At 37.8% G+C, this 27,698-nt stretch overlaps 1 protein-coding gene across 1 annotated transcript; it reads right to left on the bottom strand.

Annotated features, from left to right (window-relative positions):
- LOC127081175 (eukaryotic translation initiation factor 4 gamma-like) lies at positions 1–27,698 on the bottom strand. The gene is made up of 3 exons (XM_051021457.1): positions 27,471–27,698; positions 27,267–27,367; positions 1–298 (listed from the first exon to the last, which is right to left on the bottom strand). The coding sequence occupies exons 1-3, from the start codon at positions 27,696–27,698 to the stop codon at positions 1–3; spliced, it is 627 nt and encodes a 208-aa protein (XP_050877414.1).

A 27,698-nucleotide genomic window follows, 5' to 3' on the forward strand; every position in this document is an offset into this window, starting at 1 on the left:
CTAAAGCTCTTCAAGGGTCTTCAGGACCAGAGGGACGAATCCAGAGTTGGAGGACTCCCCCTGAGTCAGTGCATCATTTCCGGCTTTGGCAGCAGACTCTTCAGCAAGGTGCGCTACTTCTTCAGCGTCAGCTTTTCCTTTTGCCTCAGCTTCAGCAGCAGTAGCATCAGCAAGAGCTTTGGCTTCAACTTCTCTAATTCTCTGAAGTTCTTCTTGTCTTGCTTTCTCTTCAGCTTCCTGTCTTGTCCGCTCCTCAGCTTCTCTGTCTAGACGCTCTTGGAGTCTGATCTCAGCGTCTCTGATGAATTCATTGCGGACTTGTTCAGAGAGGCCTTTCATCTTGAAGGCTTCAGAGGTTATCCAACTTATCACTCTGTTCCAGTGAGTCCTTATAGCGGAGGGATCATCACTGATGCCAAAGTTGATGGTCAGAGACTTGACCTTTTCAACTGAAGACTCTGCAAAAACCGTAATTGCTTCTTCAAGGGTCAGAAGGGAGGTTTCTTGTTCGTTGGCAGAGGCTTGGAAGGGTGAGGTGGGGGCACTTAGGTTAAGTGTGGGAGTTGTTGGGTCAACGGAGGGAATGGGTTGGGGTATTTCAGAGTGTGGTGGTTCAGATGGTTGTGAGTCAGAATGGATTGGTTTTGATGGTAGAGGTTTAGAGGTGGTTGTTTTGGGGTTTTCTGGAAGTGGGGAAGTGACTTCAGGTTCAGGGTTAGAGTGTGATGGATTTTGAGAGGCCAGAGCACGGTCTTGGATCTGAGCAAGAGTTGGGGAGTGAGGGTGAGAAGGTTCAGGGTTAGATGAGAGGTTATAGTAAGGTGGGGATTGTGGAGATGGTGATGAAGATGGTGAAGTGGTTTCATTTAGCATTTTTGCTTCTGAAACAGGTAGAGTTGTGGTGGCAAGGTTGAATTTTTGGGATGGTAGGTTAGAGGGTCTGGTGGTTGAGGGAGGAGTATCAGTAGTTGTGTATATAGGGTTTGATTGAGGAAGTGAAGAAGCAACATGTTTAATTTTTACAGAGGGAGGGAGAGATACAGACTTACCAAGAGATCCAACCAGAGGCACTAGGGGTCTTGATCCAGATGTTTCTCCCAACTTCGCTCTCTTCGCCTGCTTGGTCTTCTCAGAGGGCTCTCGTGTCCTCTTCTGGAAGTCTGGTGGAAACTCAGGCAGCCAGGGCACTTGGAATTCTGTGATATCCACTCCTTGTTTGTGCAGATCCTCTAGATAGTATGCGATTACCTCTATAGGGTTGGTCTTGGAGAAAAGGTAAAGTCCATTTGGAATCTCCCTCTGATCTTTAAGTGCTTTCAGGAGGTGTCCAGTGTTGGTTTGACCCTCACTTGATCAATGATTCCCATGCTCTTCAGATTGCGAGCGTTCAGAGGTCTGCCAGTATCTATCATAATGTCTTCCATGAGTCTGAGCTGAATCAGATGGTCCACAAGGCCACTTTCAATCAGCACATCAGATATAAGTCTCCCCAGAGGGATGTAGTTTCTTGTCTTCATATTGTTTCTGGTATCTTTCACAGGGTCTCTGAGATACTTGAAGAGAAGTGCAGGAAAGCAGAGCTTCACACCCTTGTGAATGCAGTAGAGGATGCATTTCTGGTATGTGTTGATGTAGACTGAGGAGTTAGAGAGGCTGGACGGTGATGGATGCTGCCTAGGATAATCTTCAGCCATACCCGGAGGTTCTGATGCAGTTCATTGTTCTTGGAATGCTTGCCTTCAGCATTCTGTTGGAAAATTGTAGGGTTTATCTCTTGGGACAGATACTTTGCCCTAGGGTTGATGTTATATATGCGTCTTCCTCCAGTCTTCTGCATGTTCAGAAGAGTAGCAATCGATTTCTCTGGGATAACTATCTTGACTCCCAAAATGTAGGAGACAATGTAGTGATCATCAGAGTCAGCGAAACGCCAGAACTCCTTCACTAGATTCGTGTATACTAGGCCATAGAGGCGTTGAAATTAGTTTTCCCACCGTTGCTTCTTCAGTTCATTAGTGAGGTCGATGCCATTTCTTTTCATGTTGTCAAAGTCCACCAAGGTTTCACACAAAACTTCCAGTTTCTCAAACGGAGTTGCAAGATGAATGTGAGGCTCACGATCAAGAATGTGAGGTTCTTTGTAGATGGGAGTGGAAACGATGCCGGTGACTGCAGGGTTTTGTTGACTGGAGCTTGGGGCTTGCTCAGTTGAATTCATCTGTTGAGAGAAGTTGTACACCGACTGTTGCTGAGAATCCATGAAAAATGTTGAAGTTGAGATGAATGTTGAAGAACTTGAGTAAGAACTACAGAAAGGCCTTTGAGAGAGGAGAGAACTGAGAGAGAGGGTTAGGTGAGTTCGTGAGTGAAAAAGTATGCAATTGTGAAATGTGAAAAGTATATATACCCAAATTAGGGTGCATGCAAAATGACACATAAGTGGGAGTTTAACAGATAGCACATAAACAAAGTACGCACGCTAGAGAGGAGAATGATTACAGCTCATAAATGATGTCTAATCCCAAAATCAGCACACTGCTCGAGGAGATATCAAGAGTTTGTTTCTTGATTACTACTAGACAGTTGTCTAGAAGTTCCAAGGTCAGACGCATGATGTTCCACGTGTTACTTTATCTGATCTTCAGGAATACCAAAGGGTAGGTTCTTGGAGATTTCTAACTCAGGTGACTTCTAACTGGTAGTAGCATCAGAGTCAGATACAGAATCCAGCTGTTTACTTCAGAGTCTTATTTTTCTATCTCAGAGGCACATTTCATTCAGGACAATTTTGAATGTTTAGATTTTTTAAGATAAAAGAGAATCTATCTTCAGCAAGGGGTTTGGTAAAAATGTCAGCCCATTGATGGTCTGTATCAATAAATTTTAATGTTACTACCCCTTTCTGAACATAGTCTTTAATGAAATGATGTTTTATTTCTATGTGCTTAACTCTGGAGTGCAAAATATGATTCTTACTTAAACAGATGGCAGCAGTATTACCACAGAAGATAGGAATGTTACTCTCAAAGATTTGAAGATCTTCTAGTTGATTCTTCATCCAGAGCATCTGAGTAGTGCATAGTGATGTTGAAATATATTCTGCTTCTGCAGTGGACAGGGCTATGGTTGATTTCCTTTTGCTGGCCAAGGATATCAGATTCTTTCCCAAGAGCTGACAATTCCCAGATGTACTTTTACGTTCCATTTTGTCCCCGGCGTAATCTGCATCACAGAAACCAGAAAGTCTATACTCTGATGTTTTCTCATACATCAGACCCATGTTAGGAGTTCCTTTCAGATACCTTAGTATTCTTTTAACAGCTGTTAAATAAGATTCTCTAGGATCTGATTGGAATCTGGCACAGAGACATACACTAAACAGAATATTAGGACATATAGCGGCCAGATAAAGAAGAGAGCCTATCATACCATGTTAGAGCTTCTGATAAACCTTCTGGCTAACTTCTTCTTTTTCCAGAATGCAAGTTGGATGCATAGGTGTCTTAGCAGGTTTGCATTCCGCCATTTCGAATTTCTTCAGAATGTATTTAATGTATTTACTTTGATGAACATAGGTGGTTTCTGAACCTTGATTGATTTGAATTCCTAGAAAGAACTTTAATTCTTGCATTAAACTCATTTCAAATTCTGCCTGCATTAGCTCAGAGAATTCTTGACATACAAAAGGGTTAGCTGAACCAAAAATAATGTCATCAACATATATCTGGAATATCATGAGGTCATTATTAATGTTTTTACAGAAGAGTGTAGAGTCAACTTTTCCTCTAATAAAGTCATGTTCTAGAAGAAAATTGCTTAGTCTTTCATACCAAGCTCTAGGAGCTTGTTTTAAGCCGTATAAAGATTTCTTAAGTTTAAAAACATGCTCTGGACAATTTGAGTTTTCAAAACCTGGAGGTTGATTGACATACACTTCTTCTGATATATAGCCATTAAGAAATGCACTCTTGACATCCATTTGATATAGTTTGATTGAATGATTTACAACGAATGAAACAAGTAAGCGAATAGATTCTAACCTGGCGACTGGGGCAAAGGTTTCATTGTAGTCAATGCCTTCTTGTTGACTATACCCTTGTGCCACCAGTCGAGCTTTATTTCTGACAACTTCGCCTTTTTCATTTAGCTTGTTTCTGAACACCCATCTGGTTCCAATAATGTGAGCGCCTTTGGGCTTAGGAACAAGATCCCAGACGTCATTCTTTGAGAATTGATCTAGCTCTTCTTGCATGGCTAGAACCCAGTCATCATCTTGAAGTTCCTCATCACAGGAAGTAGGCTCAATCAGAGATACTAGTCCTAGAGGAATTTCGTCAGGTACCTTGAATGTTGACCTAGTTCGGATAGGTTCATCCTTGTTTCCCAGAATCAACTCTTCAGAGATGTTGGGGTGATTTTTTGATTTCTTTTGGATCGCTGGGAATTTAGTTCCATCTGGACTTTGTTTATCAGATACTTCTGGTGCTTTGATCTTTTCGTCAGAACCTGCAAGAGTAATCTCCATATCTGCAAGTTTCTCAACTAGCTTTGACTTTTCAGGGTCAAGCCAATCATCAAATCTAACATGAATTGATTCTTCCACAATTTCGGTTTCTGTGTTGTATACTCTGTAGCCTTTAGAGCGTTCTGAGTATCCTAACATAATACCTTTTTGTGCTTTTGAATCAAACTTGTTCAGATGTTCTTTAGTATTCAGAATAAAGTAAGAGCATCCAAAAGGATGAAAGTAAGAAATGTTGGGTTTTCTTCCCTTACACAGTTCATAGGGGGTCTTCTCCAGAATAGGTCGTATAGAGATTCTATTCTGAATATAACACGTTGTATTTACTGCTTTAGCCCAAAAGTGCTTAGCCATATTTGTTTCATTGATCATGGTTCTGGCCATCTCTTGGAGTGTCATATTCTTCCTTTCTACAACTCCATTTTGTTGTGGAGTTCTAGGACAGGAGAAATGATGGGATATTCCATTAGAATCAAATAGTTCCTCAAAAAAATTATTTTCAAATTCTCCACCATGATCACTTCTGACTCTAATGATTTTAGATTCAAATTCGTTTTGCACTTTGGAACAGAAGCTAGTGAATACAGAATGAGACTCACTCTTGTGCTTTAAGAATTTTACCCATGTCCAGCGACTAAAATCATCAATAATAACTAGTCCATATTTCTTTCCATTAACTGATGTTGTTTTAACAGGACCAAACAGATTAATGTGAAGAAGTTCCAGAGGCTTAGAGATGGAAACAATATTTTTCTTTTTAAAAGATGATTTTGAAAATTTTCCTTTCTGACATGCTTCACACAGAGCATCTGAAGAAAACTTCAGCTTAGGTAGACCAGCTGAGATAGTTTTCTCATGCTAATGTGGCCCAAGCGTCTATGCCATACCCGTTGCTCTTCATGAACAGACATCAGACATTTTACATTTTGTTCTTTTAAGTTTGAAAGATTTATTTTGTAAATATTGTTTTTCCTCTTGCCAGTGAATATGACTATTCCATTGTTCTGATTAATTACTTTACATGTTTTTTGATTGAAGATTACATCATAGCCGTTATCACTTAATTGACTTATTGATAACAGATTATGCATTAATCCTTCTACATAGAGAACATCAGATATAGAGGAAAGAGTACCATTACCAATAGTTCAGGATCCTCTAATCCTTCCTTTCTGATTTCCTCCGAAACCTACGAAGCTAGCATCTTTAAGTTCCAGGCTTTGGAACATATACTTTTTTTCCCGTCATGTGTCGCGAGCATCCAGAGTCCAAGTACCATGACTGGTGTCTTAACTCTGCTGCATAAGATATCTACAACATAAACAATCTAATCCTTTGGTACCCAGAATCTTTTAGGTCCTTTGTGATTAGTTTTCCCAAAGTTTCTTAAAACTTTGGGTTTTCTGGCATTATCAAAATGTGGTGCTTGTGTATGTGCGTAGTGATAAGAAAATGGAGATTTAGGTTTGTCATTAGTGGAAGATTTATCTTCACTAGGGTCATACCCAATTCCTCTTCTATTGTTCTGACTAACCCCATAAATCATGGATGTCATTTTGCTTCTTTCTATCCCATTCTTCAGAAACCTTTGAAAAGATTTTTCATATTCATAAATTACTATGTTTGAAGTTTGTGGAGCTTGAGATAACGCTTCTTCAAGTTTTAAACATTATTTATTTGTGGAATCTCTTTCTAATGTCAAAATTCAATTTTCATCTTTTAGATCTGAAACTGTTATCTCAAGTTTACCACATTCTTCGAGGGTTTCTTCAAGAACCTCTTTTACAGCTTTAAATTTTTGTTTAAGTTTATGATATGAGTTAAGAGTTTCAGAAAGGCATGATTCGAGGTCAGAGCGAGAAAGATCAGAAAATACCTTTTCGGATTCAGATTCTCCATCTGATGTATTCCTGGAGGTGGTAGCCATGAGTGCAACATTTTCCTGTTCATCAGAGTCTGATTCTGAGGAATCAGATCCACTATTATCCCAGGTAGCCATCAATCCCTTTTTGGTTCTGAAGGAACTTTTCTTGAAATTTTCTCTTCTAGAGCTTTCTTTCTTCAACTTGGGACATTCGTTTTTGTAATGACTTGTTTCCTTACATTCATAACATGTTATATCTTTGTTAGATTTACCTCTGGAAGTTGATTCTGATCGATCTCCCTTGGGTCTTGGTTTTCTGAAGTTATTATTCCTTTTTCTCCAGAGTTGTTTTACTCTTCTGGTTAAAAGGGATAATTCTTCTTCATCGTCAGAGTCTTCCTTTTCAGAGTCATCAATGTCTTCTTCTTCACCTTGGAAGGCTTTGTTTCTATCTGATTTGCGTCTTTCTGATCTGGATTTTAGTGCTACAGACTTGATCTTCTTTTGAGGTTCATCTTCTTCCAGCTCTATCTCGTGACTTATGAGTGAACTGACGAGTTCTTCAAGGCTGATATTGTTCAGATCTTTTGATAGTTTTAAGGCTGTGACCATAGGACTCCATTTCTTTGGCAAGCTTCTGACGATCTTTTTGACATGACCCGCAGTTGTATATCCTTTATCTAGCACTTTGAGTCTTGCAATTAAGGTTTGAAATCTAGAAAACGTTACCTCTACAGCTTCATCGTCCTCCATTTTGAAGGCTTCATATTTCTGGATTAGAGCCAGAGCCTTTGTTTCTTTGACTTGAGAATTTCCTTCGTGAGTCATCCTCAGGGAGTCAAGTATTTCTTTAGATGTTTCCCTATTGGTGATCTTTTAATATTCATTGTAGGAAATGGCATTGAGTAGTATCGTTCTGGCTTTGTGATGGTTCTTGAATTCACGCTTCTGATCATCTGACATTTTGCTTCTTGGAATAGAAACTCCAGCGTCTGTCACAGGTGGTGTGTAACCAATTGTGACAATATCCCAGAGATCAGCATCGTAGCCCAGAAAGAAACTTTCAATTCTGTCTTTCCAGTAATCAAATTTCTCTCCATCAAAGATTAGAGGTTTAGCGTTGTAACTATCTCTTTCATTGGTGTTGGCCATAGTTTTTCTCACGCTGGATCTCTCTACACTGTTAAGTGTTTGATTAGAAAATCAATAATAGAGCCGAAGCTTTGATACCAACTGAAGGTTAAGAAAAACAAGAAAGGGAGGGGGGTTGAATTGTTTTGGAAATAAAAGCTTTTTCAGAATTCAAAACACACAGAATTTTATACTGGTTTGCTTGAAAATCAAAGTTACTCCAGTCCACCCGGCCAAGGTGATTTCGCCTTCAAAAAGGACTTAATCCACTAATCTTGAAAGATTACACAACCAATCGTCCAAGAGAATAATCTCTTAGCCCTCTCAAGTATACAGACTGCGCAAAGTCACTTGAGGAAATTGTTTAAGCAAAAAATAAATTGTAATTTAAGGTGCTTCTAACAACAAGCAAGTATTACAGAAAAATATGAGAGCAAAAGCTTTTCACGTGAGAGCAGCAGCTCGTGAAAATAAGAGAGTGTGAATGATATTTCTGTGTGTCTCAGGTGTATCTCTCTAGAGAAGTAATCCGTCCTTTATATAGTGGTTGTGAAGGACCGTTGGAGTGATGACAGAATCTTGGTCATTGAAGAATAATTAATGTCATTACTTCTGTTGTTTCTTTCTAAAACCATTTTGTTCGCCTCTTTACTCCTTTCTTTAAATACTTCCTTTCCATAATGAGATTCCTTTCCGTTACGCATTCTGGACTTGTGAATCTACATCAGAGTCTTGATGTACCAGAGTTAGTCTTCAGAGAATGATTACGTCTGACTTCCTCAGAGCTTCTTAGTGCTCTAGTCTTCTTAAGTATCAGAGTCTAAATCAAGTAGTCTTGTTGGAGCTTATGACTTCTTAATGTCTCTCTTTGATCAGAATCAGAACCTTCTGGATGTATTCCTTTATGAGTGGCGTCTGATCATCTAATACTTTATATTTGACATAGGCTTGTATCTGATATATGGTCGGAATTCTGCGTAAATGTTCAGAGTCCTGTACACTAAGAAAAAATCTCGTTAGGGTTCCATTTTGGGTTTCATCCTTTGTTATCATCAAAATCTTAGAGATATATTGTAGAACCAACTTTGTTCTTACATAAACAACGAAAACAAAGTGAAACGGGTACGAATAACGCAAGTTATATCTCAAACGAGTGAAATCCAAAATGGTTCATACAAGGCAAAAAGTTATTCTGAGTTCATAATAGAGTATTTAAAGAGGAAGAAAGTCAACCTAAAAATTTCAGGTAAAAAAATGTTCCCTTGTCTTCGCTTTCGTCTCCTCTTCTTCTTTGTCGTTTTTATCTCCTCCTTAATAATTGATGCTTGCTATTTTGCTTGTTGTTGTTGTTGTTCTGTGTGAGGCTCAACTTGCATTACTAAAGGTTGTTTTTCCTTTTTAATGCGTGAGTTTTGTCCACAATATGCTAGAATTGGTATGAAACTTCTTGATTCATCCTAGGGTTTTTTGATGTGATATGCGTATGAAGATGACAATTTCTTTGCGGGGGGTCCTAATGTTCTAAGTTTATCAACATGATTTTCATGGATACTGGGATTATTGTTTGAATTGTGGCTTGGGTTTGTTACAGTAAAAAAATGCTTATAGTTATCTCAATGTCTCTTTTTTGCTGGGTTTTTTCGAATTCTCCCCCCTCTGGTGAAAACACCAATCCTCTATTTACACTAGATCCATCTCAATCATCAAATTAGGGTTTTGTATGGTGATTGATATAATATGATTTTGAATTGGTTTATTCTTTAAGGTCCTTATGCAAATTTTCTACTAAGTTGCTCAAATGGTGATAGTCAAAATTAACTTTCCTCTAATTTGATTTTTTGGTCTATGTTATTTCTCAAAAACATGCTAACTATGTTTTTGTACTCTGCTTATAAAGGACAAAACTCTGCCAAAAAAAATAGAAGGAGGAGAAAGATGCTTTCTTGGTCTATGCTTACAAGCAAGAAGAAAGTAAAAAAAAAAAGAACTCTACAAGCTTGAGGAGAAAGATGCTTTCTTGGTCTATGGCTCTGATACCACTGAAGGAGAAGAGTGATCCAAAACGCAGCGGAATTTAAAAAGATTCTCCTTTAGTGATAATTACGAATGGGCATGATCAGTGATAGAATCGTTACCTCTTGTGGCGATTGAAACCTTTGATGCAGATCTACGGAGCAATCACGAATATTGAACGGTGACAACGCCTCTACTCAGTTCACATGAACGGATTCCTTCAATCTCAGTGCTAGCTGCTACGAATGAAGGCTTTGAGTGAAAGAGAGAGAGAGAGAGAGAAACGAAATTACAACTACACCAATGCTTCTGCACAAGGATTCTATTTATAGAACCACTAGTATGGGCTGCAAGCTAAAAAGCCCACTTAAGTGTATGTGGCCTGTAACACCCCTTTTTCTACCCCCAAAATACTTAACATATAATCAGAGTAAAGAAGCACGCATATAAACAAAAGGGCGTCACATCGACATTTTAAAAAACTAAAAGCTTTCAAAAACCAACATCATTCATCATCATTATACAATACACCTGGTCATTTAAAAAACACATTTCACTTATCATGAATATTCAAGCATATGCGTTCGCAGCGGAAAATAATGAATACTCATGAATTTCATCAAATGATCCATGTCCCATACCATGATCATCTCTCAATAATCTCCTCAAGATCAAATAAAACCATATCTAAATAAGACATGTATTCAATACTACTAATCTACCCAGTGTTACATGACCAGAGCATTGACTCACTACTTAGTCTCTAAAACACAGCACCGAAGCTCTCCAGCTAACCTCGAGTGCTACCGTTCACTTACTTCAGCAATACTACTCCTGAGTAGCTGCACGATACCCATGTAAAGGTAACATTTAAACAGAAAGGGTGAGAATTCGAAATCATTATGAAGAAGTATAATAAGGCACAATGATTAAATCAACAATTAAAGGAATTCATCACACTTCATATAACCATGTAAATAATACTAACCAATATTTATTTCACATGTTTCAAACATCCATCAAAACTCAAGAAGTATAATATTCAAATCCAATACTATATTCTCAAATATACACATAACTACAATTATCACATAATCACATATTTTACCAAGTTATATGTCCAAATATCACCAAATTCAATTACCATATCTCACATGTTGATTCAAAGTGTTAGCAACAATTTTGGTAAAACAAAGCGTGTTCACAAGATGTTATGTGTGATGTCTTAACATGAGATATCCTATGTACCTGCTAGAGTTCAAGAACATGTTCATGCAGGATTGTTTCAGAATGCCACATATAATGCCATGGCTTTTGATATTGGATGTACCTGCTGGAGTTTAAATGAAAGACATGTTCATGCAGGATTGTTTCAGATGACATACACAAGGTCATGACATCTGATACGACTGTAACTGCTGGAAGTTATAAAAGGAATTATTGGATTATGCATGATTTTTCCAGGATGTCAGACCCGATGTCATGACATCCTGTACACAGAACATTCAGTATGAATGTATGGTGTTTTGTGATTGCACAATTAATGGCAATCTTTGGATGATTGAAGATATGATTAGCTGGCGCATTCAATCATGGATTACAACCAGATTTACTTATTTTCCGAGGAGATCTAAACATCTGTTATAAAAAGATTTGATTGGAAAATAGATTTAGGGTTTTCAAGATGTCCAAGCCCAGCTGGATGCTTCTATAAAAAGGGACTTAGAAAACCTGTTTGAATAAACAACCAAGACTGGGCGAAATATAGAGAGAGAGCCAGGGTTTGTGTTTGTTTAGTCGTAAGACTTGTAGGTCATTCAAGTCATCCATTGATGATTGAATTGGACTGATTTGTGGTTGTAATTTGTCACTCTAAAGCTGTTAAGCAAGAGTGTGTGTCTTCTTGATCAAAGTTGTGAAGCAAGATCAAGAATGTGTCTTCTTGATTGAAACTGTGAAGTAAAATCAAGAGTGTGTAATTGAAAAGTATTTTCTTTTCTCAAGGGATTGTTGTTTAAAATCATTGGTGTGTGATTGTAGGGAAGTGAGTGGGTTCTCATATCTAAGAGTGCTTAGGTAGAAATTGCACGGGTAGAGATTAGGTGAGAAAGACTGTAACTTGTTGAAGTGTACGGAGAGTCTTTGAACTAATTCTATTTTAGTGAATTTCCTTCCTGGCTTGGTAGCCCCCAGACGTAGGTGAGTTGCACCGAACTGGGTTAACAATTGCTTGTCTTATTTGCTTTACCATTCTATATTTTTTATTCATTGTGTGTTAACAGATATTAGTGTCGTAACATTACCTTCGACATCTTATATCTGATACCAGAATTTCAATTGGTATCAGAGCAGGCATCCTACTCTGGTTCTGGGTGAGATCTAGGGGCACTACTTTCTGGTACAATGGAGAGAGATGGAGGATCTGTTCATAGGCCACCAATTTTGGATGGTTCTAACTATGACTATTGGAAACCTCGAATAGTAGCATTTCTGAAATCCCTTGATAACAAGGCGTGGAAAGCTGTGTTAACAGGTTGGGTACATCCTGTCATTACTAAAGAAGGAGAAGCCACCACTAAGAAGCCTGAAGAACAATGGTCCAAGGAGGAGGATGATATTGCTCTTGGAAACTCTAAAGCCTTGAATGCAATATTCAATGGGGTAGAGAAGAATATTTTCAGGCTGGTAAACAACTGTGAAGTGGCCAAAGAGGCTTGGGACATTCTCAAGACCACTCATGAAGGCACCTCTAGGGTAAAGATGTCTAGACTTCAGCTGCTCACCTCCAAGTTTGAAAACTTAAGGATGAAAGAAGATGAAAACATTCATGAATTTCACATGAGTATCCTTGAAATTGATAATGCTTCAGGAGCCTTAGGAGAGAAGATGACAGATGAAAAACTGGTAAGGAAAATACTCAGGTCACTTCCTAAGAGATTTGCAATGAAGGTGACTGCCATAGAAGAGTCTCAAGATATTTCCAACATGAGGGTAGATGAGCTAATTGGTTCCCTCAAAACCTTTGAGATGGGATTGAATGATGGAACTGAAAAGAAAACCAAAAGCATTGCCTTCATATCTAACACAGAAGAGGAAAACAGTCAAGATGTGGATGAAGAGTGGGCCAATGAAGTTGCAATGTTGGGGAGACAGTTCAATAGATTGTTAAAGAAAATGGATGTAAGATCCAAGGCAAATGTCAAGAACATCTCATCTGACATCAGCAATGGAAGAAGAGTAAGGTCAAAGGAGAAGCCCAAAGAAGGGAAAGAAGTAAAGTGCTACGAATGTGATGGGTATGGACACATTAGAACAGAATGTGGAACCTACCTCAAGAAGCAGAAGATGAGTCTTGCTGCCACCTGGTCAGATGAGAGTGATACAGAGGAGGTTGCAAATCTTGTGACTGCTTTGACAGGAAGATGGGGATCTGATGAAGACTCAAGTGATGGTGAAGTAACCTTTGAGGAATTGGTCTCTACCTACAGGGAGCCGTGTCATAAAAGTGTAGAGCTGAGCAAGCAGTTTTTAAATCAGAAGAAAGAAATAACTCAACTTGAGAATGAGAAGGTAGAATACTTGGAAACCATCTCCAAATTGAAAACAGAAGTTGTGGCTCTGAAGGTCAAGCTAGATGAAAGTCAACAAGTTGAGAGCCAGAAGATAGCACAACTGGAGAATGAAAAGGCAGAACATGTGGAAACCATCTCCAAGCTAAAAACTGAAGTTATGCTCTTAAACTCAAAACTAGAAGAGACAACCAAGTATGTAAGGATGCTAAACAATGAATCTGACTCCTTAGACAAGATTCTCCAAACTGGACTAATCACAGGAGCCAAATCTGGAATAGGGTACCATAAATCTAAGGCTGAAAGCAGTTACACTGGCTGCAAACCTCAAGCTAAACCTAAATGCAGCAATAGTAAGAGCAGTCCTAAGATGTCACATCATATGTCACATCATCAGAAGAGAAAACAGCAGAAAGGCAAACACCAAAGATGGAGATGTGATTACTGTGGGAAATTTGGACACTCAAGGCCCTTCTGCTATAAGCTGTATGGTTACCCTACCCCTGTTTATCAACAGACTCACTATCAACCCAGACCCAAACAGCACAGACCTATCAACAAGAAGCAATGGGTTCCTAAGACTAATGTTACAAGTCTAATAGCTCACAAAGAAGAGTGGTACTTTGACAGTGGATGTTCTAGACACATGACTGGAAACTCAGACTTGATAACTAATCTTCACCCTCATGACATAAGCTATGTAACCTTTGGTGATGGAGAAAAAGGCGAAATAAAGGGGATAGGCAAGCTTGAGTGAACTAGAGCTCCTAAACTTGACAATGTTCTACTGGTCAAGGGCTTGACTTCAAATCTAATAAGCATTAGTTAGCTAGGGGATCAAGGTCTAAATATCATCTTCACTAAAACTGAATGTCTGATTGTTAACAAAGACAGTGAAGTAATTATGAAAGGAATCAGGACCAAAAACAACTGCTACATGTGGAGCTCTCAAATGGATGACCCCTCTAAGATGAGTACAGTTGCTATAAGAACCTTCAAGGGAAATGAAAAATGTCAAACAAGGATGTTACACCAGAAGCTAAGATCTAACCTTAAGGAAGAGAAGGTCATGATGGGCCAAACATCTGAAAAAAGGGAACATATGACTGGTGGTATGCAGTCTGAAGTTAGTGAGAGCTTTGCTGGAATTGAGTGTGCAAGGAAGATTGAGATAGAAAGTATATCAGATGAAAGCTACAGTTCTCAACCAGGTTGGATGAAACTACTAATAATTATATACAATGTCACACTCGATGTCATGACATTGTATTATGACAACCTATATGGTACACCTATGTCCAAAGATCATATTCAACACAGCTGGACCAAGTATATTATTTGTTGTCATCACTCATTTAGAAAATACGTGGAAAACAAACTCATAGGTCTACAACATGAAATGTAACTAACTAACAAGGCTGCAAGGGATTTGTATGATGTCCAACTAAAATATGAAAGGAGGAAATTAGGTGCTTGGTTTCTTGAGAAAATGTGGCAATTAATGTGGAGTGGAAAATGTAACAAAAATATTGTCTGTCCAATGAAAAGAAAAAACCACATTAATAATGAATCATCACCTAGTATTGGAAATAATATCTATTTCATTTACACGCTCTGCCTGAACACAATTCTTTCCATCTTCATCAAACTACTCAGAGAACCTCTGCTAGGGCAAAGAAATTTTCCTCAAAAGTTCAACAAAATGTCTCAACATCCATCATCATCTAGCTCAAAACCCCTTCATACAAGAACTCCCTCCATGGAGTTTCTAGATGAAGACTTGATGGACGTGACTCCTCTGCGTATGATACCAGGTGGCATCCCAGGCTCCTCTTCCATGGCTGGAGCTAAGCAAGGTAACACTCCTGAAAAATCTTCTGATAAAGAGGACATGCACTTTACTGATCGCACCATAAAAAACCATATTAATAATGAATCATCACCTAGTATTGGAAATAATATCTATTTCATTTACACGCTCTGCCTGAACACAATTCTTTCCATCTTTATCAAACTACTCAGAGAACCTCTGCTAGGGCAAAGAAATTTTCCTCAAAAGTTCAACAAAATGTCTCAACATCCATCATCATCTAGCTCAAAACCCCTTCATACAAGAACTCCCTCCATGGAGTTTCTAGATGAAGACTTGATGGACGTGACTCCTCTGCGTATGATACCAGGTGGCGTCCCAGGCTCCTCTTCCATGGCTGTAGCTAAGCAAGGTAACACTCCTGAAAAATCTTCTGATAAAGAGGACATGCACTTTACTGATCGCACCATAAGAAACCTAGTTACTAGGATACTGAATGAAGAACATGGAGTCAAGGATATGTTTACCCCTCTGTCCAGAAGGGATCCCTCTCATGTGTCGCGAAACCCAAGCTGAGAAATATGATGACTCATCTAAGACAGAAAAGGAAGTAGCTGTTGAGGGACTATGTTCTCTTGGAAAAAACATACCTAGCATGTCCCCTGATACTGCTCAGGATATTGAGGAAGAAAGGTCTAAGGAAGAAGATGACACTTTGGTCAATCTTGTGAAAACAAGTGTAGCTAATAAACTGAGAAAAAGGAAGAGTATGGCTGAGAAAAGGACAGCTAGGAGAGATAAAAAGGTTGCTGGTATAGGTCCCTCCAAGTCTTGGAGAAAAGTAGAGGTCAGGAAGACGAAAGAAAGTGAGAGTTCTGAATCTGATGAGGATGTCGAATATGATGTCCCAGACATCTCCCCTGTTAAAAGGAAGTCTGTAAAGAGATCTCCAAACAAAGTGGCTGCTGTTCATCTAGATAATATCTCTTTTCACGTAGAAGATGGTGCTGCCAAATGGAAGTTTGTCACTCAAAGAAGGGCAGCAGTTGAAAGAGAATTGGGAAAAGAGGCAAGTGAAGTAAAGGAAGTGATGGAGTTAATTAAGGCAGCTGGTCTTATGAAAACTGTGACTGCTCTGCCTCAGTGCTATGAGGGGTTGGTCAAAGAATTCATTGTGAACATCCCTGAGGAGATTTGTGAAAGAAGCAGCAGGGAGGTCTGCAAAGTTTTTGTAAGGGGTAAGTGTGTGAAACTTTCACCTACCATCATCAACAAGTTCCTAAGGAGAGGAACTGATGGAGGAGTAGATCTAGAGACCACAGACAATGAGGTCTGTAGAATTATTACAGCTGGCCAAGTTAAGGAATGGCCTAGTAGGAAACACCTATCAGCTAGTAAGCTCACTATTAAATATGCCATTCTGCACAAGATTGGTTCAGCAAATTGGGTACCTACTAATCATGTCTCTACCATCTCCATTGTTCTTGGAAGAATCATTCATGCAATTGGAACCAAGATAAACTATGATTTTGGCAAATTTATATTTGATCAAACCATCAGACATGCTTCTACAAATATTGTGAAGTTACCTATTGCCTTGCCTTCCCTTATTTGTGGCATTAACCTGAGCCAACAGCCAAGCATCCTGAGTACAAGTGACATTCCAAGCATGAGAAAGTCCCCTCTTTCCATTCATTATAAGCTTTTTGAGGGAAGTCATGCAAATGATGTTGTCATGACATCTGCCAGAAGAGAGCCTGCATCTCAAGGAAGCTTAATTGATCAACTGAAAGATACCTGCAAGGAACTGGATAATGGAATAAGAATAGCCAAGGCAAGAAAAGAAGCTTTGGAAGTCCTTATCTGCAGCATGGAAAAGAAAGAAATGGAGAAGGCTGCTAAAAATTCAGATGCAAAAGCCCAAACCAGTGGCAAATCTGAAAGTTCTGAAAGCTCTAAAGGTGAAAGTGAAGGTGAAGGTGATACATCTTCTTCTGATTAATGGTTCCTTCCTATGGTAAAGCATGGTATGATGGGATGAAGATGGTGTACAAGGTGCTGTGAAGTTGTTCTGTTGTTGCTGTATGGATGCTGAAATTTTTGTTTTGTTTTGAAAAATGTGTAATGTGTGGAAGTCCTCATTGATGCCTGTTTTGTAATATTTAGGGCTCTTAAAGAGTTCCTTGGATTTGTTCATTATCTCAGTTATCAGCTGTGTATAATGATGGTGCGTACTTCCTAAATATTTTGTTTTAACATGGTTAATGTTATAACATCTGATCTAACATTCTCTGCTAGGCTAATAGACATTTATTTTGTCTAATTGGTCACCTTTGGTCAATTTTGACTAAAAAGGGGGAGAAGTGTTGATATGGAAGCTGATGTGAAAGTGTGAGATGTATATAGCTAGAGGACAGCTATTATTAAAAGGAGTGCACAGGTGTTAAAACAGAATGTTGTTCTGTTTACAGATGTCAAAGAGGATGTCTGATATGGTGCACAGGTGTTGTTGATTGAAGCAGATGTCAGAATGACATTCTGGCTGGTACAGGTGTTGGAGTTACAATAGCTGTTATGTTCATGGAGACTGTTGTTGTATGCACAGATTTAGGGGGAGAAGAAGTACCCTTGTGCATTTGTGTGTCTTACTAGTTGCATCCATAACTAGTAATTCTGTTTCTGTTGCACAGATTTAGGGGGAGGAGAAGTACCCTTGTGCATGTGTGCATTACTAGTAGCCATAGCTAGTAATTGTTTTGCTTCTGCTGCTGATTAAACTACTGTTATATGGTTTAACTGCTGATAGTTTACCTTGTGAACAAAAAGGACAGATATATGTTTTAGCCAAAATTTGCCAAAGGGGGAGTTTGTTGATTCTAAGTGTTGGCAGCAATTTGGGTAAAACAAAGAGTGTTCACAAGATGTTATGTGTGATGTCTTAACATGAGATATCCTATGTACCTGCTGGAGTTCAAGAACATGTTCATGCAGGATTGTTTCAGAATGCCACATACAATGCCATGGCTTCTGATATTGGATGTACCTGGTGAAGTTTAAATGAAAGACATGTTCATGCAGGATTGTTTCAGATGACATACACAAGGTCATGACATCTGATATGGTTGTACCTGCTGGAAGTTATAAAAGGAATTATTGGATTATGCAGGATTTTTCCAGGATGTCAGACCCGATGTCATGACATCCTGTACACAGAACATTCAGTATAAATGTCTGGTGTTTTGTGATTGCACAATTAATGGCAATCTTTGGATGATTGAAGATATGATTAGCTGGCGCATTCAATCATGGATTACAACCAGATTTACTTATTTTCCGAGGAGATCTAAACAGCTGTTATAAAAAGATTTGATTGGAAAATAGATTTAGGGTTTTCAAGATGTCCAATCCCAGCTGGATGCTTCTATAAAAACGGACTTAGAAAACCTGTTTGAATACACAACCAAGACTGAGCGAAATATAGAGAGAGAGCTAGGGTTTGTGTCTATTTAGTCGTAAGACTTGTAGGTCATTCAAGTCATCTATTGATGATTGAATTGGACTGATTTGTGGTTGTAATTTGTCAATCTAAAGATGTTAAGCAAGAGTGTGTGTCTTCTTGATCAAAGCTGTGAAGCAAGATCAAGAGTGTGTCTTCTTGATTAAAACTGTGAAGTAAAATCAAGAGTGTGTAATTGAAAAGTATTTTCTTTTCTCAAGGGATTATTGTTTAAAATCACTGGTGTGTGATTGTAGGGAAGTGAGTGGGTTCTCATATCTAAGAGTGCTTAGGTAGAAATTGAACGGGTAGAGATTAGGTGAGAAAGACTGTAACTTGTTGAAGTGTACGGAGAGTATTTGAACTAATTCTATCTTAGTGAATTTCCTTCCTGGCTTGGTAGCCCCCAGACGTAGGTGAGTTGCACCGAACTGGGATAACAATTGCTTGTGTTATTTGCTTTACCATTCTGTATTTTTTATTCATTATGTGTTAACAGATATTAGTGTCGTAACATTACCTTCGACATCTTATATCTGATACCAAAATTTCACCACACACACATCACAATCACAACAATGCATACACGCGATGATCACAAAACTCTAATCTGACTCAATGCAAGACATGTGACTCTATACATGTGGTACCAATGTGAACCCAACGTTTCACTACTTTCCGATTCAATATCTAGAATCCAAGCCACTACGTCTATTTCCAATTAAGGATCAACGTTTGCTACGCCTATTTCCAATTAAGGATCAACGTCTAATACCACGTCTATTTCCAACTAAGGATCAACGTCTGCTACGCCTATTTCCAATTAAGGATCAACGTCTAATACCACGTCTATTTCCAATTAAGGATCAACGTCTGCTACGCCTATTTCCAATTAAGGATCAATGTCTAATACCACGTCTATTTCCAATTAAGGATCAACGTCTACTACGCCTATTTCCAATTACGGATCAACGTCTAATACCACGTCTATTTCCAATTAAGGATCAACGTCTGCTACGCCTATTTCCAATTAAGGATCAACGTCTGTACAACGTCTATTTCCAATTAAGGATCAACGTCTGCTACACCTATTTCCAATTAAGGATCAACGTCTAATACCACGTCTATTTCCAATTAAGGATCAACGTCTGCTACGCCTATTTCCAATTAAGGATCAACGTCTAATACCACGTCTATTTCCAATTAAGGATCAACGTCTAATACCACGTCTATTTCCAATTAAGGATCAACGTCTGCTACGCCTATTTCCAATTAAGGATCAACGTCTAATACCACGTCTATTTCCAATTAAGGATCAACGTCTGCTACACCTATTTCCAATTAAGGATCAACGTCTGCTACGCCTATTTCCAATTAAGGATCAACGTCTAATACCATGTGAACCCACAGTTTCACCGCTTCCACTATGAAGCCGACCATGCCATGAATGAATGTACAAATACCAACACATATGCAATTAAGATCATCTCTACCATTTTAACATTCCACATATCACCATAATTCGACTCTATGAATTATCCACCAATGGTACATATACACATTCATAACAAATACACCATTCACATAATATGCAATTAAGATCATCTCTACCATCTTAACATTCATAACAAATACACCATTCACATAATATGCAATTAAGATCATCTCTACCATCTTAACATTCATAACAAATACACCATTCACATAATATGCAATTAAGATCATCCCTACCATCTTAACATTCATAACAAATACACCATTCACATAATATGCAATTAAGATAATCTCTACCATCTCAACATTCATAACAAATACACCATTCACATAATATGCAATTAAGATCATCTTTTCTAATGCTTTAAACCCCAACCCAAAATGATTCACAAGTAGAAAGTTATGAATAAAACCGTGCACGAACGCATTACTAAAAAGTTGTTGTTTATTAAATTTTCCAACATAATTTTCATCTTCTTCAACCCCAAAAACGTCCATGAAATAATCTCCAAAATTATTTTATTCCTGAAACAAAGTTATAGCCCTCTGTTTCAGCTATCCAACGCTTCAAACGGCACTCAATTTGGACTTACGAATCGAAAGTTATGACCAAAACGATTTCGACAATAAAACATAAAAAAAGGCTGCGATTGTGACGGACAGAATGCAGAATTTTCTGCGTTTTTCATCGTTGGAGGACTTTCGGACCTCCGATTTCGATTCCGTAAAAAGCTACACACGTTCAGAAAATTAACACGCACACCATACTCTAAATATATAACGTTAAGTTGCAATTTTAACACAATCAATCACCACAATCAAGCATACTCATCAAAATCTAACAATTCCAACAATCATATAAAATTAGGGATTCTAACCTAAACATACTTCTAACCATTAACTCAATCATACTAACCCATAATAATAAGGATTCCCCCCTTACCTCTTCAATTTTCTGGAAACCCTAGCTCTTCTCTTTACTTTTCCTCTCCTCTTTCTCTATTGCCTTCAAATGATTAAATGAATCCTAATTCTCACTCTCCCCCCCTTTATATATAGTATTCTATTTGGGCTTAAACCATAATACTTCTAATATAATTAATAGGCCCAATAAGACCTAATATTTAAATATCACTAATTAGTTCAATTAAATTAAACTAACTCAATATACCCACTAAGTTAATTAATTCAATTATATCTCATATCAACTAAATAATTAATTAACACACCAAATTAATTAATATAATCGATTATTATACTACCTAACAACCAATTAATTAATTAACACTCCAAATAAATAAAATAAAATATAGTAATAATAGTATAATAAATAAATACTAAAATTGGGTTGTTACAACTCTCCCCCACTTGAAAGATTTTCGTCCTCGAAAATACCTCAAACGAACAACTCCAGATACGATTCCTTCGTCTTATCCCCGAGTTCCCAAGTAATATTGCCATTGGCGACTCCGCCCCATGTCACTTTCACCAACGCAATTTCCTTACCACGAATCTTCTTCACTTCTCGATCTTCTCCAATCTCGTCAAGAATGCCACACGTAAGCTTCAACATACCCAACTTAACACACGAAGACAACGCCTCACAAACCAAACTCAAATCTCTAAATTGCTCCAACAATTCAAACTCCCGAATCATCAACATAGACATGTGCAATGACTTCCTACTCAATGCATCGGCTACAACATTCGCCTTTCCAGGATGATAATTCATACCAAAATCATAATCTTTCAAGAATTCCAACCATCTCCTTTGCCTCATATTCAATTATTTCTGATCGAACAAGTACTTCAAACTCTTGTGATCACTAAACACATCAAATCTCGATCCAAACAAATAATGTCTCCAAAGCTTCAACACGAACACAGCCTTCAAATGCTCGGAATGATCGTCTTTACTCTTGGAATAAATCAATATATCATCGATGAACACAACAACAAACTTATCCAGATAATCATGAAAAATTCTATTCATATACTCCATAAATACACCAGGTGCATTAGTCACACCAAAAGGCATCACGGAGTACTCGTAGTGACCATACCTTGTCCGAAAAGCAGTCTTTTGACTATCCTCAGCCTTTACACGAATCTGATGATACCCAGACCTCAAATCAATCTTGCTAAACACACAAGCTCCAACCAGCTGATCCATCAGATCGTCAATCCTCGGAAGTGGATACTTGTTCTTAATCGTCACTTTGTTCAGTTGTCTATAATCAACACATAATCTCATAGAACCTTCTTTCTTCTTGACCAACAGAACAGGTGCACCCCACGGCGACACACTAGGACGAATAAACCTCTTCTCGAGCAAGTCTTCAAGTTGACTCTTTAACTCTTTCAACTCAGAAGTAGACATTCTATAGGGAGCCATCGATACAGGACTAGTTCCAGGAACTAAATCAATCGAAAACTCAACCTCACGTTCCGGCGGTAAATCACTTATATCTTCCGGAAATACCTCCGCAAACTCACAAACTATTGGCAATTCTTCAATCGTCCTCTCCTCACGAATATCCAAAGTTGCCAACAACATAAACAACTCGGCACCGCCTTGCACCGATTCATCCACTTGCTTAGCAGACACAAACCAATCTTCTTTAGCACCAACCTCAGGAAAAATAACCGTCTTCTCAAACCAGTTGATATACACCTGATTAACTTCTAACCAACGCCATCCTCAAATCCGACCTCTCTTCGGGTTCAGGAAAAGCACAACATTCTCAAAACAGGTTAATTAGCCAGCACTGCACTCTTGCATGCAACAACATAGTGTCCAAGCTCGATACAATTGGAACATCCAAGATAAGCAGACGCTCCTCCCCCACTTATTTCATTCCTAACCTGACAATGAAAAATAAAACAAGCATCGACAGTGTTCTCACACACATGTCGCATACTAGGGAGCAAACATAATTAAACAACCTGGCCGGACGGGCCGACCTGCTCTGATACCACTAATGTATCAGACAAACAGTATAGATCGTGTCAGATACACGAATCAAATACAACGGGATGGAAAACCCTAACGACTATTGACCAACTGGTCGACCATGTTCTGATACCACTAATATAACACCCCTTTTTCTACCCCCAAAATACTTAACATATAATCAGAGTAAATAAGCACGCATATAAACAAAAGGGTGTCACATCGATATTTTCAAAAACTAAAAGCTTTCAAAAACCAACATCATTCATCATCATTATATAATACACCTGGTCATTTAAAATAACACATTTCACTTATCATGAATATTCAAGCATATGCGTTCACAGTGGAAAATAATGAATACTCATCCATTTCATCAAATGATCCATGTCCCATACCATGATCATCTCTCAATAATCTCCTCAAGATCAAATAAAACCATATCTAAATAAGACATGTATTCAATACCACTAATCTACCCAGTGTTACATGACCAGAGCATTGACTCACTACTTAGTCTCTAAAACACAACACCGAAGCTCTCCAGCTAACCTCGAGTGCTACCGTTCACTTACTTCAGCAATACTACTCCTGAGTAGCTGCACGATACCCATGTAAAGGTAACATTCAAACAGAAAGGGTGAGAATTCCAAATCATTATGAAGAAGTATAATAAGGCACAATGATTAAATCAACAATTAAAGGAATTCATCACACTTCATATAACCATGTAAATAATACTAACCAATATTTATTTCACATGTTTCAAACATCCATCAAAACTCAAGAAGTATAATATTCAAATCCAATACTATATTCTCAAATATACACATAACTACAATTATCACATAATCACATAATTTACCAAGTTATGTATCCAAACATCACCGAATTCAATTACCATATCTCATACACACATCACAATCACAACAATGCATACACGCGATGATCACAAAACTCTAATGTGACTCAATGCAAGACATGTGACTCTATACATGTAGTACCAATGTGAACCCAATATTTACCCGCTTTCTGATTTAATATCTAGAATCCAAGCCACTACGTCTATTTCCAATTAAGGATCAACGTCTCCTACGCCTATTTCCAATTAAGGATCAACGTCTAATACCACGTCTATTTCCAATTAAGGATCAACGTCTGCTACGCCTATTTCCAATTAAGGATCAACGTCTAATACCACGTCTATTTCCAATTAAGCATCAACGTCTGTTACGCCTATTTCCAATTAAGGATCAATGTCTAATACCATGTCTATTTCCAATTAAGGATCAACGTCTGCTACGCCTATTCCCAATTAAGGATCAACGTCTAATACCATGTCTATTTCCAATTAAGGATCAACGTCTGCTACGCCTATTTCCAATTAAGGATCAACGTCTTATACCACGTCTATTTCCAATTAAGGATCAACGTCTGCTACACCTATTTCCAATTAAGGATCAACGTCTAATACCACATCTATTTCCAATTAAGGATCAACGTCTGCTACGCCTATTTCTAATTAAGGATCAACGTCTAATACCACGTCTATTTCCAATTAAGGATCAACGTCTGCTACGCCTATTTCCAATTAAGGATCAACGTCTAATACCATGTGAACCCACAGTTTCACCACTTCCACTATGAAGCCGACCATGCCATGAATGAGTGTACAAATACCCACACATATGCAATTAAGATCATCTCTACCATCTTAACATTCCACATATCACCATAATTCAACTCTACGAATTATCCACCTATGGTACATATACACATTCATAACAAATACACTATTCACATAATATGCAATTAAGATCATCTCTACCATCTTAACATTCATAACAAATACACCATTCACATAATATGCAATTAAGATCATCTCTACCATCTTAACATTCATAACAAATACACCATTCACATAATATGCAATTAAGATCATCTCTACCATCTCAACATTCATAACAAATACACCATTCACATAATATGCAATTAAGATCATCTTTCTAATTCTTTAAACCCCAACCCAAAATGATTCGCGAGTTGAAAGTTATGAATAAAACCGTGCACGAAGGCATTACTAAAAAGTTGTTGTTTATTAAATTTTCCAACATAATTTTCACCTTCTTCAACCCCCAAAACATCCATGAAGCAATCTCCAAAATTATTTTATTTCTGAAACAAAGTTATATCCCTCTGTTTCAGCTATCCAACACTTCAAACAGCATTCAATTTGGACTTACGGATCGAAAGTTATGACCAAAACGATTTCGACAATAAAACATAAAAAAGGCCGTGATTGTGACGGACAACATGCAAAATTTTCTGCGTTTTTCATCGTTGGAGGACTTTCGAACCTCCGATTTCGATTCCGTAAAAAGCTACACGTTCAGAAAATTATCACGCACACCATACTCTAAATATATAACTTTAATTTGCAGTTTTAACACAGTCAATCACCACAATCAAGCATACTCATCAAAATCTAACAATTCCAACAATCATATAAAATTAGGGATTTTAACCTAAACATGCTTCTACCCATTGACCCAATCATGCTAACCCATAATAATAAGGATTCCCCCCTTACCTCTTCAATTTTCTGGAAACCCTAGCTCTTCTCTTTACTTTTCCTCTCCTCTTTCTCTATTGCCTTCAAATGATTAAATGAATCCTAATTCTCACTCTCCTCCCCTTTATATATAGTATTCTATTTGGGCTTAAACCATAATACTTCTAATTTAATTAACAGGCCCAATAAGACCTAATATTTAAATGTCACTAATTAGTTCAATTAAATTAAACTAACTCAATATACCCACTAAGTTAATTAATTCAATTATATCTCATATCAACTAAATAATTAATTAACACACCAAATTAATTAATATAATCGATTATTATACTACCTAACAACCAATTAATTAATTAACACTCCAAATAAATAAAATAAAATATAGTAATAATAGTATAATAAATAAATACTAAAATTGGGTTGTTACATGGCCCATATCTTATAATATGCCAAAATCACTTAAGCCCATGGTACCTTACCATATTTCGTATTCTACTTAAGTACACCATACCTTACGATGTTCTACAATTCACTTAAGTGCACCGTACCTTACGGTGTTCCTTAGTTACTCTATCTCTCATCAATCCTACCTTTTGTGTGTGACCCTGTAGGTTTTCGCGACATTGGCAATTATATTAAATCACGTATTTAACATAATAAACAGTGTGCGGTATCTATTAACACATCACTACTACCCAAGACACGAAAATTTCATGTGATCTGACAAATCCTTTTGTGATAATACTTATGTGTACAATTACCCTTTTGCCCTTATGTCTATATTGAACACAAGGCATAAATTGTGTCATCCTTGTCTAGTTCAATATTGGGCCTATAGACATTCATCCTGTTACGCAGGATGGGAAAATTCCATCTAGGTCACTCATGTCCCTCAACATGCTTCGTGGAGTACCCATCAACTGTCTTTATGGTCATCCAGTTACGGACAACATTTGATCAGCAATAAGGCACTCGACTCTACATCTAGGGTCCATAGTGGTTTCAGGTCGAAGGGTGGTATACACCACTATCACCATGAGAATAACTTATGACACTTTGCATAACTCTATATAGTATTCTCATAGAGGGTCAATCCAGTATAAATATTACTCTTAGTATCCATACCCATGTTTAAGACTTGATAACTCCTTATCCATGATCCATGATATGTGATCATCAGTCTGTATACATAATAGTCTTAATGCTTTAATGTTATTCCATTTCACAATAAACCTCGACTACGGATACTTTAAGAATAGTGTCCTTATGTTTAATATGATCTCATGATTAAGTCACACTTGATACATTAAACGTACTTGCTATTCTAGGGACTTTATTAAACAAACATAATAAAGAAAAAGTCTTTTATTATTAATAAATAATTCGATACAAGTACCAAAAGTATTGGCCTCTAGGGCTTACACCAACATAGAGATCAGAGAAAATACCAAGTTAAGCTTGACGCCTGCTGCTTTTCCTCACAAATTGATCCTCTTTTTTCTTCTTCCTTGCTTCTTTCTTTTACTCAGGGTCATGCAACACTGGTTTCTTTACAACCTTGGATACCTTAGGAATAACTTTTGTCCTGACAGTTGTGGGAACTTTCTTCTATTTTGCGGGGCTTTCCTTGGTAGGTGACTTGGGCTTTGCAAGAGTCATTTCCTTCTAGAATGACTTGCTAGCACAGGGGAGCATTCCTTCATAGATGATTTCATTTTTTCTAGAGTGACAACTGGTATCACTTTAGTGCTTACCTTTTTCTGAAATTCCACATTAGACTCATATTTGTATGAGTCCCTTTCAGAATCCTCAGTTTCATCAACAAAATTCTCTTCCTACTTGTCTTCCTGTTCAATATCTGCCTCCTTTTCCAGATCCTTACTTTCATCTTTACTTGGTTGATCCTCTTCAACATTCTTATTTTTGTTTTTGGAAGCTTGCTTCATCAACTCATGAAAAGTTCTCTCATATTCATCAAAATTCTCCTCTTTAGCTGGTGCATTCATGTCCAATTTTTTTCCAAAAATTATCCTCCATAGGTACTTCAGCAGATTTCACCTTTTTAGGCTTCTTGTCTTTTCTTGCCTTCTTTTTGGGCTTTTCAGTGTTGTCTCCTTTGGGCACACCAGAAGTGGATGATGCATGTGGGCTAGATTGCATAGTCTTCTTTTTCTTCTTTACACTTTTCTTTCCCTCTCCAACCTTGTTTTCTTTCTCATCTTCTTTCTCTAATTCCCCCAAAATGTGATCCTGGAAGATTGGTACTTCCAT

The sequence above is a fragment of the Lathyrus oleraceus genome, chromosome 5 (assembly GCF_024323335.1).
Source record: "Lathyrus oleraceus cultivar Zhongwan6 chromosome 5, CAAS_Psat_ZW6_1.0, whole genome shotgun sequence".
NCBI classification, from domain to species: domain Eukaryota; kingdom Viridiplantae; phylum Streptophyta; class Magnoliopsida; order Fabales; family Fabaceae; genus Lathyrus; species Lathyrus oleraceus.